Below are 16768 nucleotides of genomic sequence, written 5' to 3'. Positions count from 1 at the left end.
CATCTGTAACAAATTGTCTTAGGCTTGCACATACTCACAATAGTTACTGCAAAGATTCAGATATTCTGGAATAGTGCAGACAGATTAAACATATACATTATATTATCAAACTGAAACATTTCACAGCCAGACACAAAAACTTTGACATATCAGATAGTCCCTATATGGCCTAGTGAGTCCAATAGTCCAAATGAAAATGCTGTCCTTCACAAAAAGGATTAAATAAATAAAGATAATCAAAATACTCTCAAGGTCTTCTCTTATAAATCCAACAAAGAGAGCTTGATTTATGCTGCCTTCCTATGCTATTGGAATTTCTGAGTTTCCTACTCGAAACTAGAAATACGCATTTCCAACTCAGAAGATGCACATGAATGCCTCCTCAAGTCATAATTACGATTGGATAACTCATTCAAATGGAAAACATTCAACATTGCAGTTTCAATAGTGAATGATTAAAAGAAAAAGAAATTTAATACAGCTACCATAGTTTCACTTGCAGTTTCAGTCATATACATTTACGTATACCAGTAACTATTTGATGCATATTTTACCCTTAATTAATTAAACTCAGGAATACAAAATAAATCATAAAGTGCATTCCAGCTCAATATTTAACCAAAGGACATAAATAACATTTAAATTCACATACAACAAAAAAATATTAACAGCTACTAAACCCATGTTTAATTTATTATTATTAGGGCTGTCAATTGATAAAATGTTTTAATCGAATTAATTACATGGTGTCACGATTAATTAATCACGATTAATCGCATATACAAATATTTGCTGAGAAAGCCCCTCATATAACAATAACTCAATATAAAATTATTATACTTATTTATATCAATATATAATTATACATATTTATCTTTAAATGTTTAAAAATGATATATATATATATATATAAAATACAAAATTTTCAGATAATTAAAATGCATTACATTCTTGTGGCAGAAGAGTAAATCATTAATAAGACAATACAAAAAGTGGCTTTAGAATACAATGTATTGTTTACTACCATATTATTGATCATAAGTCAATCATTGGCATACAGTTTACACCAATCCATTTCACAAGTGAATTTGTCAATCAGTTGGAGATTTATTATGAGGGCTTGTTTAAGAGGCTTGTGTAGCATCTCGGGTGTGTCGCATCATAAACATACATAGTTCACTGTTTCAAGTTAAATATAGTTTAATACTCAATCTTTAAACACATCTTGAGATCCCTTAGATCGGATTTGCACTCCTTCAAGTGTTTTGAACACAAGATCGTAACGCATGTTTGTGTTGTTCTGCCTACTGAAGTGTTTTCTTCACTGTATAAACTGTGCGTTGCTCATACAGCTGAAATTTCACTTACTGTCCTCTGGAGTAAACAGGTGGTACTACAAGCTTGCATTTCTCAGGAATATTCCTTATTAATTCCGATTAATTGCGTACATTTTTTTAACATGTTATTTTTTGTAAAATGTATCGCACTGAATTAACGCGTTAAATCGACAGCCCTAATTCTTCTTCTAATTATTATTATTATTATCATTATTATTATTGTTGTTATTATTGTTGTTGTGGTGGTAAATACTAGTTTGTGTTTAAGTGTATAGACCTAATGTGGTATTCACAATGTGTTAAATGAAGAAAAGAAGAAGAGGTATATATTTTGGATTATTGAACCACTTTTTTAGAGAAAAAATTATTCTGTTATAATTTTAATTATTTACTGTATATTTAATCAAAAAGTTATTTTGAATAGTTATATATATTTTTTAAATCAGTTGTTAATGTATTATTAAAGTTTTTTAGTGTTGAGTATTCATTTGAAATTATTTTTGATTATTAAATTGAATAAAACAGAAAACAGGAGCATTAAATCAAGAAAACTGAATTTGGGAAAAAAGTAAAACAGATTTCTTTGGGCCCTAATATTGCTACATATATATTTATTTTTCATATAATTTTTATGCGTTACTTAGTTGGAGCAAAAACACAAAGTCAAACAAGATTTACAAGGATTTCTTATCTTGTGTCTCCCTTTAGTGGAGAAAATCAGTAGTACATCCATCATCTGTCATTCACTGTTGATCATTTTGATTTCCTGTTGACAAACTGATATTGATTATATTTTAGTCATTAGACTATACTTATTATTATGAGAGGAAGAGTATATTTTGGATTATTGAATCACTTTATTTGAGAAATCAATTCATTACTGTACACAACAAACTGTTGTGAAATTGGCAAAGTTTTGCATATTCATTTGATATTATTATTTTAAACCATGACACTGAATAAAACACAGAATCCAGGACAACTGAATAATAAATTAATTAATTAATTAGTTAATTAATACAAATAAAATGTGGCCCTGCTGTTGTTTGATAGTTGTTGATGTTTCCTGTTGTTTTAAACATTTCACCACAATACAAGAGCAAAAACAAAAGTCAAAAGAGAATTTACAAGGATTTTTCATCTTGGTGCTCCATCTACTGGGAAAAATTGGTAGTGCATATTTCATCTCTCTTATCACAGTTGAAATAATTTAATTTCATGCCCTTTTTTTCTGTTGACCAATAGAAATTGATGAATTTGTCCTGAGACCGTCATTGTGTGCCTATGTTTTGTGCATATGTACAATATGTATCTTGTACATATGACACAAGAGTCATATTAGTAGTTATTGTTTAGACCCAAACAATGTATTGGGTCATATCTGCTGGAATAAAAAGGAATACAATTCTTTGAACCAGTTTTTGTCAGAAGGATCTGTAAATGATGTGTACCATATTCCGTGTAAATTGGAAAAATGGCCTAGGTGGTAGAAATATTTTCTTGTGGAAATTGAAATAAAAATTATTTTGGGGGTAGTGATGATTCAGAGGAAAAATTATTTTTTATTCTTGCCCTTCCTGTTCCAAAGTTATTAACAAAAATGCAAATTAATGATGTGAAAATTATGTGATACCTTGCATGGGCATTTCATCAAGCCATTTTGGCAGTCCATTTCACTTTTGTAGTCAATTGTAGAGCTACAGCGGAGTGGAAGGTTATCCCTGAATAATGATTTAAATTAATTTAAATTCGGTCTGTTCCACACATTAAGCAAATATGAAAACACAGAATATTGTGCATGAGTTGTGTGGACTACTCTCATGGTGCTTTTATAGTGCTTAAGAAAGTTGCACAAAAATGCTTAAAGATTTACAAAAAATATGTGTTTGTAACAACATAAAAGTAAGCAAATAATGAAAGAGGTTCCATTTGTGGTTGAACTGTTCCATTAATTTCACGATTCTCACACACAGGTGGCACATTCATCTGAGAGCACATAAACCACAATCCAATCAGCTGTGAGCAAATCACAAATCACACACTGTGTGTGCTCACAGAGATGGAGAGAGAGAGAGAGAGAGAGAGAGAGAGAGAGAGAGAGAGAGAGAGTAGGCAATAAATGGATGAACGAATAATAAGAAAGAGAGAAATGGCACAACAGGGAATTTGGAAATCTACAAACAGCAATATAAAAGCATCGGAAAAAGGATGATGAAAAAGCATGAAAAAGAACTCAAAAGGATGAAGAAATTTTATTTAATGAAATAGAACAAAAGGTTAAGATACCGCAGGAAACAGATGTGATACGAACAACGAGCCACGTAAAAATAAATGTGCAAAAATGATCCTATGAGACCAAGTTATTGTGCATTGTATTTCTATCCAGTCCAAATTGTGTGTGCAGTTTGAGAAACAAATTGAGTGGAATAATTTCATTTGCACTTAGAATGTGCTTAAAAACCAAAGATCCCAAGCGATCTGAAATCCCTAGCCAATGTGAACAAACATCTTTCAAACAGCATTTCATTACTGTAAAGATTCAGCTTTCTTGCTTACACACGTTCTTAGTTATTTTCTGTAGAGACACTCCATCTAGAATATAACAATTGTAATTCACGTCTCTTAACTGGCATATTCAGGCTTGTAGCATCTCATCACATTGGCAACCATCTCCTTGTGACAGTATATGAAGTGACACGTTCAAACAGCTGACATGCACATACAACAAAGACAGGACAACGAGTAAGTGACATCAAATCAACACATGCTGGAGCATCTTTGATGAAGACTGACTCATGATTTAGTCGACAAATCAGCTGCGCACTGTGTCTATTAAAGCAGATGCGCTTGGCAGATTTCACAGTGACTAACATTTTATTACAGGGTTTGAAATCCGATTGGTGTGTTATACTGTGAAAAAAAGGACAGCGACCATGAATATCTGTACGGTGACACTCCTGCATCACGAGCATAATTTCAGATTTCTGTTTAAATAACACATGTCGAGGTGATCTAACTAAAGCAAGTCATCAGCATACAAAAGAGAGATGTCACATTTAACAGAAATAGCATTTGTGAAATAAAACAAGGAGGTATAATTAAAGCAATTCGTTGTATGAACATGAGACTCCCAAAATTTCAAATGCATCACAGATTGTGCGTTATATAAATAAAGTTGATAAAAAGCTTTGATGTGGTTTTGAATAAAGTCAACAGGAAATCCAAATCAATTCTATTCACTTTCTTCATACACATCTTAACTCTTAAGCTCTGCGGCATATTTTGGCTCCCGCCTGCATTTTTCACACCTAAATTGAATTGTCTGCATACAGTGGACAATAGGGGTGTGCAACAACGCCATTATCTGTATCTGTTACTATGTCAAAATTATCTATAACTGTAGGCTATCTGTATTCGGATAGAACCGGATGTTTTAAACCGGAAATGCGTCAAACCTGATTTAAAAATGTAAATCAATTACATTTAGGACATAGCTTCTGTACATAAAGTATGCCTTTAAATATTTAAGTACTTAAATAGAAATATTATTATTATTATTAATACTAATAATACTATTAATAATAATAATAATAATTATTATTATTATTAGTAATTATTATTATTATTAATAATAATAATAGTATTATTATAAATAATAATATTTATTATTATTATTATTATTAATAATAATAATAATAATAATACAATAATAATAATTATTATTATTATATAATTATTAATTATTATTATTATTATTTAAAACAATTATATATATTATTATTATTATTATTATTATTATTATTATTATTATTTAATTATATTATTGATATTTTCTTTATTTTTGTCTCACCAGATGAAGCTGTAGGCTACATAAACTGTTGAAACCACAAACTCCACAACTTGTTAACTGTGGTTTCTCCTGGTATTTCGGACACTTTCTTTCATGTCTGTGCAGTGTGCAAGTAACAATGCTATTCTGGAGGCACGAGGTGTGAAGCAATTGTAAAATGTAAAACACAATTTGTTTTGTGAATATGTTAAATAAAAATATGAATATTAAAATAAATTTGAATAAATTAATATAGCCTACAAACTGAACCACTGTAAATCTCTATCACAAAGTGTTAGGATAAACTTGAGGCTTATTTTGTGTTCACATATATGTGGAGGACATAAATAATTAGTTAAATTACATGTGCAGAATAATAGAAATGCAGTGGAATAAATGTAGCGGAATAGTGGAAAATAGGGGAATTTTGTAATCCACTATGTGCAGGAAAATTCTGAATAGATTTACACTCTGTGTATTTAAGTATTTAAACCTCTTCACACATTTTTGGAATAAAGGATTAACCAGATAATTACCTTAATGTGGATATAAATGTGATCAATTTACAGTCGAGCTCCACTATAAAATCATCACTTCTTTGGTCAGGAATTAAACATCACGCTCAGGTTGGTTCGTCTGAAACATTTGTTGTTAATGTGATCAGACATTTTAAGAAGTAGAAAATGTGAATGATATAGTTAATACTCTTTACAAGCTTAGATTCCTAAAACACACAAAATTTACAGAGACGGCAAACGGAGTCGAGAATGCGGCAATCCGATCTGAACTTCAAATCACCATGTGCATTTTCATTCTTAAGGTTTACACTGTAGTAACATTGGATTCATAGACTCAATATTGCTTTGTAATTATCTATATGTTTATTTAAAAAATTGCTTTATGCCTGTGCTCATTGGATGATCAGTCTTCCAAATATTTTTTCTATTATTCGGATTAATTTGTAATTCATTTTAAAGTCATTAATCGGTCCTTTCCGAAAAAGGTATTCGGCTTCGGGCACATATCTGGTGTACAAATTGCAAAATATTGGTCTCATAGTACAGATTGAGCAAAAGAAAGAAAGAAAGAAGGAAAGAAAGAAAAAAATTCTATTAATTCATAAATAATATTGAATATGTTTACAATCTTATGAACATACACTTTTCATCCTGTCTTTGAAAGTCTGTGATTCAGACTCTTTTTGCTATTTGTCCCTGCAAAAAAATGTTAGTTCATTCCACTAGATGGCAGCAAGAACTAGGGAAAACATATTTTCCTCTATCACCTTCCATCACAATACACAGGTCTGAAATTAACATGGTGCTCTAATGTACCTAAGCACTTGCCATGTGCTATAGGGCCATAGGCATTCAGTCTATTTAGTGATCCAATGCACCTTCCTCAATTATTCATCAAAAATCTCGGCCTCTGAGTGGACTAGAAGCTTAATCTAGGGGTCATTGGAAAGCTAAGATCCTCAGCTTTGTGAGGTTTAAAATATTTATTTAAATCAAGTCTAACCCTATGTTTTTTCCTTTTGAATATTCTGTTTCAATATAGCACAGTACAGATGGGAAAATACCATCAACTACACCTTCAACTGCACCTCAAATAATGATAATTTGTAGTACAACATCTGGTCAGAACTTAAAGTAAATGAGAAAAAGGAACTTTAATTTATTTTTGTGCAAGGAGCTCTAATGAACCAATAACCATGTTCAACAACAACCTTCAGAGTACATCTCTCTAGTGCAGCGAATTGTATCGTGTGTCATTTCCCCTTCCTCTTATTTGATTGATGGTTTCATAGCAGCTCTTAACTGGCACATTCACACAACATTCCTGTCAGCTCTACATTTCCATGTCTATCAGTTTCTCCTCTGAGAATTATTTCTCATTTCCAATTCAATTTGTACTCACAGAGGGTCCTAGAATATTTGCTGCTGTATTACAGACTTCTGTTGTTTGCAGAGACTTGGAGGATTTAGTTTATCATTCAGTGCCTGTTTCTAGATCCTGTCCTAAGAGGAAGGATTCAGACGAGCCCATTTAAATCCATTTCTCATGTATCAGCCTGGTGCAATCTGGCATGAGTTTGCAAAGGAGGGGACAATAGCACTTCTCCAAACAATCTGCAAATGTGCCATACATACTGTGGGGCAGATGGCAAACATGCCTGACAAACTGTAGTTCATGGATGCCACTCACAGTCAAGAGGATGCAATACAGTACAGCAATACAGTCGACCTGTTCTCACAGAATCGCATTATATACGTACCTACATTTTTTCAAAATAATTTTTACATGGCTCGCTGTACATATTGAGGCAGTTCATGAGTAAAACACCAGATTATTAGTACATAAGCACTTTTCATCCTGTTCCTCACACATTGCTATCTAATGGCATCTTAACACTTTTACTGTAGTGCATGATTTGTAAGGTGAAATGTTTTTTATATTTGCATGATATAATAAACTACATTTATAAGCTTGTAGAAATGTCATAAAATAGTGCACTGATAGAGCGTTGCACTTGCGATGTAAAGGACTTGGGTGCCAGTCGACACATAAGCCGAAAGTGTCATAGAAGCACAACAAAATGATGTGGTTGCTTCAGCAATTGCATTTTTCATCTCACAATTGCTTTTTTGAGTACTGAGTATCTGTATCTGTATTTTGAGTACTGAGTAAAAATGCCCCAATTCATTATTGACCTCACACTGCCCCTATTTTCTGAGCTCAGGCCTGAATTGGACATACTCAATATTAATGGCTGTATTACATCACCTCTTTGCATTACATTCACAACTGTGGTCTGTTTTGACAGAAGACAATTAAGTCAGAATTAAGTCATAAAGACAAATTGTTTATAGTATAGAAGATGATAACTTTAAAACTCAAGAGCTTCATTGAACATTATTTAAGACCATGCCATGCTTCTTTTTTTTAGATTTACAAAATGAAGTTAACAAAAGTAATGAAATGTAGTCAAATGCACACATAAATGCTGCTCCATTCATGTGTTTGTCTGTAGTTTGTGAGCCACATGATGTGCCTCTAATTTGTATTCTTTAGTCTAAATTCTTCCAATTGACTATATATCTGCCATAGTAACACCTGTATTGGCATCCAACCCTCATCTTTGTTGTTGCATCAAATGTTTTTCTTTAAAAAAAACATCATAAAATGAAATAACAGAGGGTAACGGGTGCATATTATTGTGAAGGTTAGCATGCTAGCATTAGCTTAGCTCCATGACAGCAGCATGTAAACAATACATATTAAACAGAACACACTACATATATGTTAGTTTCAATTATCATTGAGTGGTTATAACAGCTTCTTTTACTCATCTCATGTGGATTCCATTCATAGAATGAAGCAGAAATCAAAATATTTAAATAATATGCAGCCTATAGCAAACAGCAGGCTTTTACAGGCATCAAACCAATAAAAATGCCAGCGATTGCTTGGAAAATATAGACAAACCATAAATTCTTCATTATCGTCTATTTATTCACAACATCTTTCCTCAGTCCAAAAGTTATTTTTATGATTTTACATAGAGTTTATACCCTACTATGTTAAGGGATGAGGAACACTTGTCATGTGATTTCTGATTTAATAACTTCTCATCTAAGGTTACTTATTTTGGATAAGTGTTATTAAGCATTTATAACACGTGAGGTAAACTGTCTCACTTTTTGTCAAGTATTGCTTTTATGCATGCTGTTATAATATATCACAGATACAAAACAGAATGGACAAGTGTGTCAGGTGTAAAGTGTAAACCTGCAGTCGAATCAGGCAGCTTGGTGACCAAAACTGAGCTTTAGTCAAAGGACGCTTCACCGCGGTAAAAGGTCTCCTCCTCATTATCTTCACCTCCCCTCATGAGACTTCTCAAGGGACCCAATTTAACACTGAAAATGCAGAAATATTAGGATAGGCTATCTCTCTTTTTTCTTTTACTGTCTCTTTCTGTCCCTCATCTCAACACTCTTTATCGGCTATTCTTATTCATTATGGAATTCTTATTCAGTAGCACTGAAATACCACCATATATCTGACTAAAAATAACTGGGAAGGTCAGACGTTCATTTAGAGGACACTTTGGTTAAGTGGTAACAAAAGTTTTTTTGAGACTTGTGGAAATGCTTCCAAGTGCACCATTAGCCCAAACAAACACTTATATTTTTAAGTGCACTCCCTCTGCATCATAATGGCATTTGAAATGCTTCCAAACACTGTGCTGCATTGCAGGTGAGCACCTGCCCTCTGTGTGTTTAGCAGTATTTGACATTTTAATGCAGATCTTTAAACTCAATGAGAGTTGAAGATTTATCAAGGGCTCTTTAGAAATAGCTATTGCTTCCCAGGTGCATTTTCCCATCAGTGAAAGTATATGAATGCAGTTAGTATGCATACGCTAAGCAGTCAGATAAGGGTGTTGGCAAAGTAACTTGCTTTTTCATCAGCATGGTTATAAGTGTGTTAGAGTGAATTGACATTTCTTAGTACACCATCAGACCAATTTAACAGCATGATGAAAAATCATCTATGAAAGTTTTCATCAAACATTATTTTCTGTGATTCATAAAACAGTTTCCAATCCACTAATTTCATTTGACAAGCAGCGTTTCGTACTGGAACGTTTCTCTGTGTGTATCAATTTGCCTGTCTGTGTTCGTACATAGAATTTCAACAGTGTATTGTGTGGTAACACTTTACATTTATGTTCCCTATCTTAAGGGATTATAAAGAGGTTCATTAAGGACTAATAATTAATTTAAAAATGCATTATAAATCCAATATATTTAGTTATAACACCATGCATACAGGGATATTTTTATGCAATACTTGTCAAATATTGAGCCATTTTACCTCACATGCTAAATAACACTTATTCAGCATCACTAACTTATTAAAATAATTGTAGTTTAATTTAAAGTGGAGTTGCCAACATTAGAAACCTAATTAAATAAAGTTCAGCATAGTTTAATGGTCATCAGGCTTAATTGAAGACCTGAAAAGCATTTTTGCAGAGGACCTAAGGTAACCAGGACTAGGTAAGTTGGGACACCACTCAAGAAGCACCATTCTTCATCTTCAACAGTAGTCTGTTATGCTATATTTTGATATAAATCATGATTAAGGGCATTTTATGTATGAATACATTTATTTATTAAGTATTTATAACATGTAAGTTAAAATGCTCACAGCCCTTTTAGGCATGTTGCTATAACTCCACATAAATGATTTACAATTAATTGTAATTCACTTATTAGTAGGAGTGTCGATTTGATGCGTTAATTCAGTGTGATTAATTATACAAGATCAATGTGTTAAAACAATTAACGCATTTAATCATGTTTCTGGACCGTGATAAGGAATATTCCTACCATTTGAGCAATTCAAGCTTGAACTACCTCCTGTTTTCAGCAGGGGGCAGTAAGCAAAACTCCAGCTGTATGGGGAATACGCAGCTGTACAGAGAACAAAACACACTCAGGCTTGCTTGACACTAGTGACAGCAAAAGATGAGAAGAACCCATTCTTGCTTTCAAATACAGCTTAATGGAGCACAAACCCGAATGCAGGGATCTCAAGATATGTTTTTCTAAGTTTCAAACTACGTTTTACCTTGACACAGCAACCAAAAAATTGTATGTTTATGATGCGAAACAATCAAAGTGAGGCACTCCAACAGTGAGCTTCTGACATGTGTACGTTGATGCTTATGGTGCGTTCACATACAACGCACAGAAAAATTTCACCTTGCTTTGCTCACGCGAGTTTGACCGCTGGATTATAAATGTGTGTTTAAACTCGCGTCTGCACGAGTATTCCCTCTTCTCTTCCTGAAATGGACAGGAAGAGGGGCTTCTACGACTTGGTTCATAGTAAAATAAAATCAATAGCTGGATTCAAGTAGACGCGCATATTTTCAGAACTTACCTGGTAGTCCAACTTTCTTGCTCACTTTCCCCCGAGCGATGTCTTTTTTCGTCCACTCTCGGTACATGTATGACGTTGTGTCATACAATTCTGGGTGCCCACACACCGCTACAATTTTTTCATAAATTTTTCCATACTATGTCGGTAGTACGTCAGTGACATCCGGACAATCTCAACGCTGAGAGGCTTTCGCGACAACGTGTCAGGCGGATTTTCCACTCGAGTTGAAAAATGTAAACTTCCGCACCATTCACTTCATTCGCGTCTTTGCATTGACAGTCCTAGTCATAAATGAACCTCTTTATAAACACATAACTTTTAACGCTAACCTGAAACCCTTGCCTATTTTTTAATTTGGATATATTTTAATTGTCTTCTTGTTTATTAAACTGTTCGCTAGAACTGTATAAAACCTCAATATTGGCATTTTATGATTCTAAATAATTTCAGAATGAATAAGTGTATTTATTAAATATTTACAACATGTATGTTTAAAATGCTCACTAAGGCAAGTACTGCATAAAGTTGTCCTATATATGCATGTTGCCATAACTCTGCATAAATATTTATAAAGATTAGTAAATCACTTATTTGTCATTGTAAAACTCTTTACAAACCCTTAAACTTTAACACTAACCTTAAACCCTTGCCCCTTTTTTTAAAGTCAATATATTTTAATTGGCAGAGCAAAAATAACCAATGTAGCTGGCCCTAATGTGTATAAAATATCAGTGACTTGATATGAACTTCTTGTTTGAAGAACTGTTAACTAGAACTTTATACAAGCAATATCAAACATGTGGCCTCGTGCCTACAGCCAAATCAAAGCAAAGCTGACATTCAGTACAACACTCTTTTGCTTAAATGTGACTTTTAAAGAAATAGTGCATTTTGAATCCAGGGTAATTCAAGGGTTAGGTTGTTCAGACGTGAACTGTTTTAGGCAGATTTGAGGCATAGATAATGCACTAATGCATTGCGACTGCAAGGTGATGCATGAATTCCTGACCCCTATATTGTAAGCAGATTGATATATCATATTCATACCCATGTGTGTGCATATTCTTCGTACAAAGACTGGACAAATGATGTAACATGCACCTACAGTTAGGGTTGCCAATTTTTGCCACACGATAAGCAATTTTCCCCTTCAGCAAGGGTTCCCCCTTGACTAATTATTTTGCTTCAATATGGGACACAAAGCCTTCAATACGGGACTTTTCGCCGTCCACCCATGGGAAGGAGGGTGCATCGTCATTTCCGCCAAAATGTGGGACATCCTGGCTAATATGGGACATTTGGCAACCCAACATAACCCACTCTAGAGAAGTTCCTTTGAATGTTCAAGCAGTAGTGTAATTGACAATTTTATCAGTTCATTCATTTGCTTTTGTTATAAAAGTTGAATCTCATATTATCATTGGACTTTATTTTTTGTTTTCCTTTTGTTCGATGTACAGTTCCAAACAAATCCATGCACATTCATGCATTTTACTAGTGCTTTGAGACTGTTTTGTTGTTGCTTTATATGATGTTAGCTTAAGTAAGCTGACAATGCATCATGGTCCCTTACGATGAATACTCTGGGGGCGCACACCCTTCAGTTGTCACAGAAACGCAAACAGATGTACATATTAACATAATTCATGTTTTACAGAAATAACATTTTCTTTGGAATATATGTTATCGCAATGATGTCCTTAAAAGTAGCTAACTCCATTGAAAGTCAGTAATTGAAGAATTTAAAATGTTATGTGTTAAACTACTTTTACTTAAATCTAATTAGATTACTGTAACTAATTAAATTGTAATCAGATTACAACCAAAACTGCTGTTGAAACAGGATAAAGTGAGCATATATTTCAAAGCATTGACTCAAGAAGACTATTTCTCACTTTCTAAAACACAAACACACACACACACACACACACACACACACACACACACACCTGAGATTGTCTCTTATTTTAAAGCCTGTCTGCAAAAGTAGACATGTCTGCACATCTTCCCACAGTGGTTTCTGTTCCCATGACAACAGCACGACAAGCCAGCAAGGTCACTGGATAGCGGCAACATGCAAAATCATTCTGAGACTGTGAGCCGAGTGAGAGAGGGTCAGACAGAAAATGAAAGTGAATGAAATTTAGGAGACAGTCATTAAGAATAATTAACATTTGGGGTTGTAATTACAGGTGCATTTGTGTGTTCATTAACCTTTGTGTCTTGAGTGGCCATTTCACAGCTCCTGAAAGGTGACCTTTATTGCTGCAAAATTGCTGCATAATTGCTCTGTTTCATTTGCACACCTGACCATATCATTATAAAAGACAAACTGCTTTAATGTTAGGTGCCTTCACCACCCATGATAGACCCCATGAAATCAAAATTGGATGTCTGTTAGCTTTGAGGCCATCCATATCCAAGTGTACTACTAAAAGTATCATAAATTTAGCAGTCATTCACATGTAATATTTAGATTGATTTATCTTGCACGCTGAGGCATAAACAAACTCAGTCTAGCATTAACAAGTTGCAAATGGGGGCTTGCCAGTGTGTCTTCAATTGTGCTGACTGATGTACTTTATTTTCTAACCTTCAATCGGTTGCAATGTAAGTAGCTGGAATTTATTCAGTTTGAAAGTGTTTTCATGCTTTCATCCATGGTACAAGCTGTCTATTTAAACTGACTTAAAAAATGGAAGATGTAATTTACACAGAATAAAAACAGCAAAAGATATTATTTGCAGCTTTGGTTGTCTGTTGTCCTGTGACACAGACCAGAAGGTATGAAAACCTCCAAAGATCTGCTTTAGATTGAATGCTGTGCAGAGCGTGTGAGACCAGAGATGCAATGGTTAGCTCCTGAACAATGGTATTGTATGTCTAGGGTGTTATTGTGACTTCTATTCATTTAAACGAAGTGAACACTATGTATTAGAGGTGTGGTTAATGGGAGTTGTTCTGTCCTCTGTCCCACATGCTCTTTGTTTGGGTGAAACCTCTTTGTGTTGGGATGTGAGCATTGAAATGAATGATCGGACCATGTGATCAGCTGGATAAGATGGGTGCATAGATAGATTCTCCTCACCCAGTACTGTTTATTTGGTCGGTCATTTCCATTGAAACAACCCTCTTTTTATTAATTTAGTTAAATTTAGCTCCTTTTGGACAGGATGGCTGAATCGAACAAAAAGTCCTTGTCTAATGCTTCGAAGAGCAAAGGAAATGGAAGCCATTGTAGAGTCAGTGTTGGAGAGGCAGCGTGAGTACCTTGAATCAAGCTTTGACCAGCTTCAACAGATGGGAAAAGATACAGAATGGAAATTGTACCGATACCAGTGAAATTTCATGGTTTTCGATACCAATTTCATAAATATGCTAATATGAAAATGTGCTATTAAACACACCCATATAGCCCATTTAAAAATGTACATTTCAATGTATATAATAAATGAAAAGAAATGCATGTTTCCTTCAAGTGTTTCTCAATCAAGGACGCATTGCTCAAGAGTTTCAAGTAGCGCCCTAGTGAAACCGGTTTTATTCTTTACCAAATCCTGTTTTCCTTTTTGTTATTATTATTATTTTCCAGAACTCCATGTTTTAGAGTTTAATTTAATTTCATAATCAAAATGGTGTCAATTAATTCTTAAAACTTTTAACAAGATAAAATAGAACTTTTAAACAAAATTTTATTCAACAGCAGTCTTACTTGTGATATAGTGCTTAATTATTATTATTTAACATTACAGTAAATATTACATTTAACTATACAGTTTTAATATATTTCTGTGACAATTTCTTCAATTTTAGGGCTCTAGCTTATATTTTGAAACGTGCTTTTTTTATGAGCTGTATTTTTTTTGCCGGAATCTTCACTTTCCAGATCAACAGTTTGCGACACAGAGACTTTTAAGTCACGTCTGAAATCTCATCTCTTTACTCTGGCATTTGAGTCTGACAAATGAAATGTAGGACACAGTTTTGGAGTTTTTGTATAGTGTGATTTAGATTACTAATGTTTATGTATGAAGTACATTTTTAAATGTCATTTAATTGTCATTTAAGAATGTTATGTTTTAAATTGTATTACTCTGAAGCACTTTGGTGAACTCTGTTGTTTTAAATGCTATAAAAATAAAGTTGAGTTGAGATTAAAGCACAAATGTTGTGATTTAATTATATAAATATGTAGTTTACATGCTGCGTGATTCACTGTAGATTAGTGCTCTGCTTTGTCATCTGATACAACGTGAATTATTCTCAATGTCTGTGGAGTTTCCAGTGGACAAGCGGTCGGATTTATACATTCATTCAAAGTACGCATCTCTATCACACAACCATTGCAGACTTTAGCGGTTTAATTAATCACGCTAGGACATGTCATAATTAGAATTTGATAAATTGTCCATTTCAGTGTAAGAAGTAACAGAGCACGCACTCAAAATGAGCATTTTGAAGCTGTCGCGTGTCAGTCTACTGTATGCTGGAACCGGATTGAATCGGTGCTCGGTACTACCGATACTGGTATCGTTACTTCTTTTTTATTTTAGTATTGACTTGGTCCTGAAGTACCGGTACTTTTTGTAACACTAATTATGTGCTATCCAGATGCATTTAATGACCTCGTCTGAGAGCATTGGCACCATAAATGTGGAGATGGTTAAAATACATCGGAAATCAAGGACAATTCGAAGTTGCAAGCTAGCCAAGATACGATGTTACAACAGATGCAGCTTAAGCTAGTGGACATGGAGGACAGGAGCCTAAGGTGCAACACTCGCATCACAGGCTTGACAGAAGGTCTGGAAGGGTCTAGTGCCATCCAATTCCTGACAAAGTCACTCCCTAAGTGGCTCCCTTCCCTTGGCAACCTCCAGGGCGAAATAATGCACACTCATCGAGTGTATAATGATAACAAGAAGCGAGTGAACACCTGCACAATGATTTTGAATATCCTCCGGTTCACCACCCATTCACCAGCCATTCTTTGTGCTGCTAGGAAAAATTCTCTCACTGTTGATGGTCAGAGGGTGAGATATTCGCCTGGTTATATCAGCTACACATTTAAACGCTCCCTAGCCTTCTCTCAGGCAGTGGATAGCGCTCGAGCCAAGGGGTGACATTTTTCCTGATGTACCCCACCATTAAGAAGATTAAGGTTGATGGTTGAGTTGAGTCGTTCGAGTCTACTGGAGATGATGAGGAATTCCTCCATATACTACCGGCAGTGCTGCTCCTTTCGCCAACTGCAGATGGTGGAACACCGTTGGGAACTGAAGGTATGCATGCTGAATTGGATGAATAGCACCTCATCAGGTCTTTTTAAAACTTTGGCCTGGCCAAGATTCACCCTATTGCTCATTTACTTGATCTAGTGCTACATAATCGGATGGTATGGACTATCTGGACTGAAGCAGATCTGTGCGTTGCATCTCAAGAGGACATTGCGCCACGTAAGCCACCAACTTCATGTTGTCTCATTTTGTTTTCATGCTGTTCTGGACTCATTTATCTGGTTTATTGCATTAATTGGACTAAGTTGCTTCGTACATATATTGTTCTTTGGATTAACAAGCCTATGTTCTAGTTTAATCTACAAATCATTTGTTTTTCAGTTGCAATCATTTAATGGCATGACTGT

At 34.3% G+C, this 16768-nt stretch overlaps 1 protein-coding gene across 1 annotated transcript in view; it reads right to left on the bottom strand.

The window, feature by feature from the left end:
- The window catches only part of LOC127639212 (IQ motif and SEC7 domain-containing protein 3-like), a 156665-nt gene that overhangs the window by 135604 nt on the left and 4293 nt on the right, over nt 1-16768 (bottom strand). The window contains exon 2 of the mRNA XM_052121121.1: nt 11762-11776. Coding sequence (XP_051977081.1) covers nt 11762-11776 — 15 coding nt within the window. The remainder of the gene's footprint in view (nt 1-11761; nt 11777-16768) is intronic.

This window comes from Xyrauchen texanus, chromosome 47, assembly GCF_025860055.1.
Source record: "Xyrauchen texanus isolate HMW12.3.18 chromosome 47, RBS_HiC_50CHRs, whole genome shotgun sequence".
NCBI classification, from domain to species: Eukaryota; Metazoa; Chordata; class Actinopteri; order Cypriniformes; family Catostomidae; genus Xyrauchen; species Xyrauchen texanus.
The sequence above is the reverse complement of the archived record's forward strand: the minus strand, read 5'-3'. Positions and strand labels throughout refer to the sequence as shown.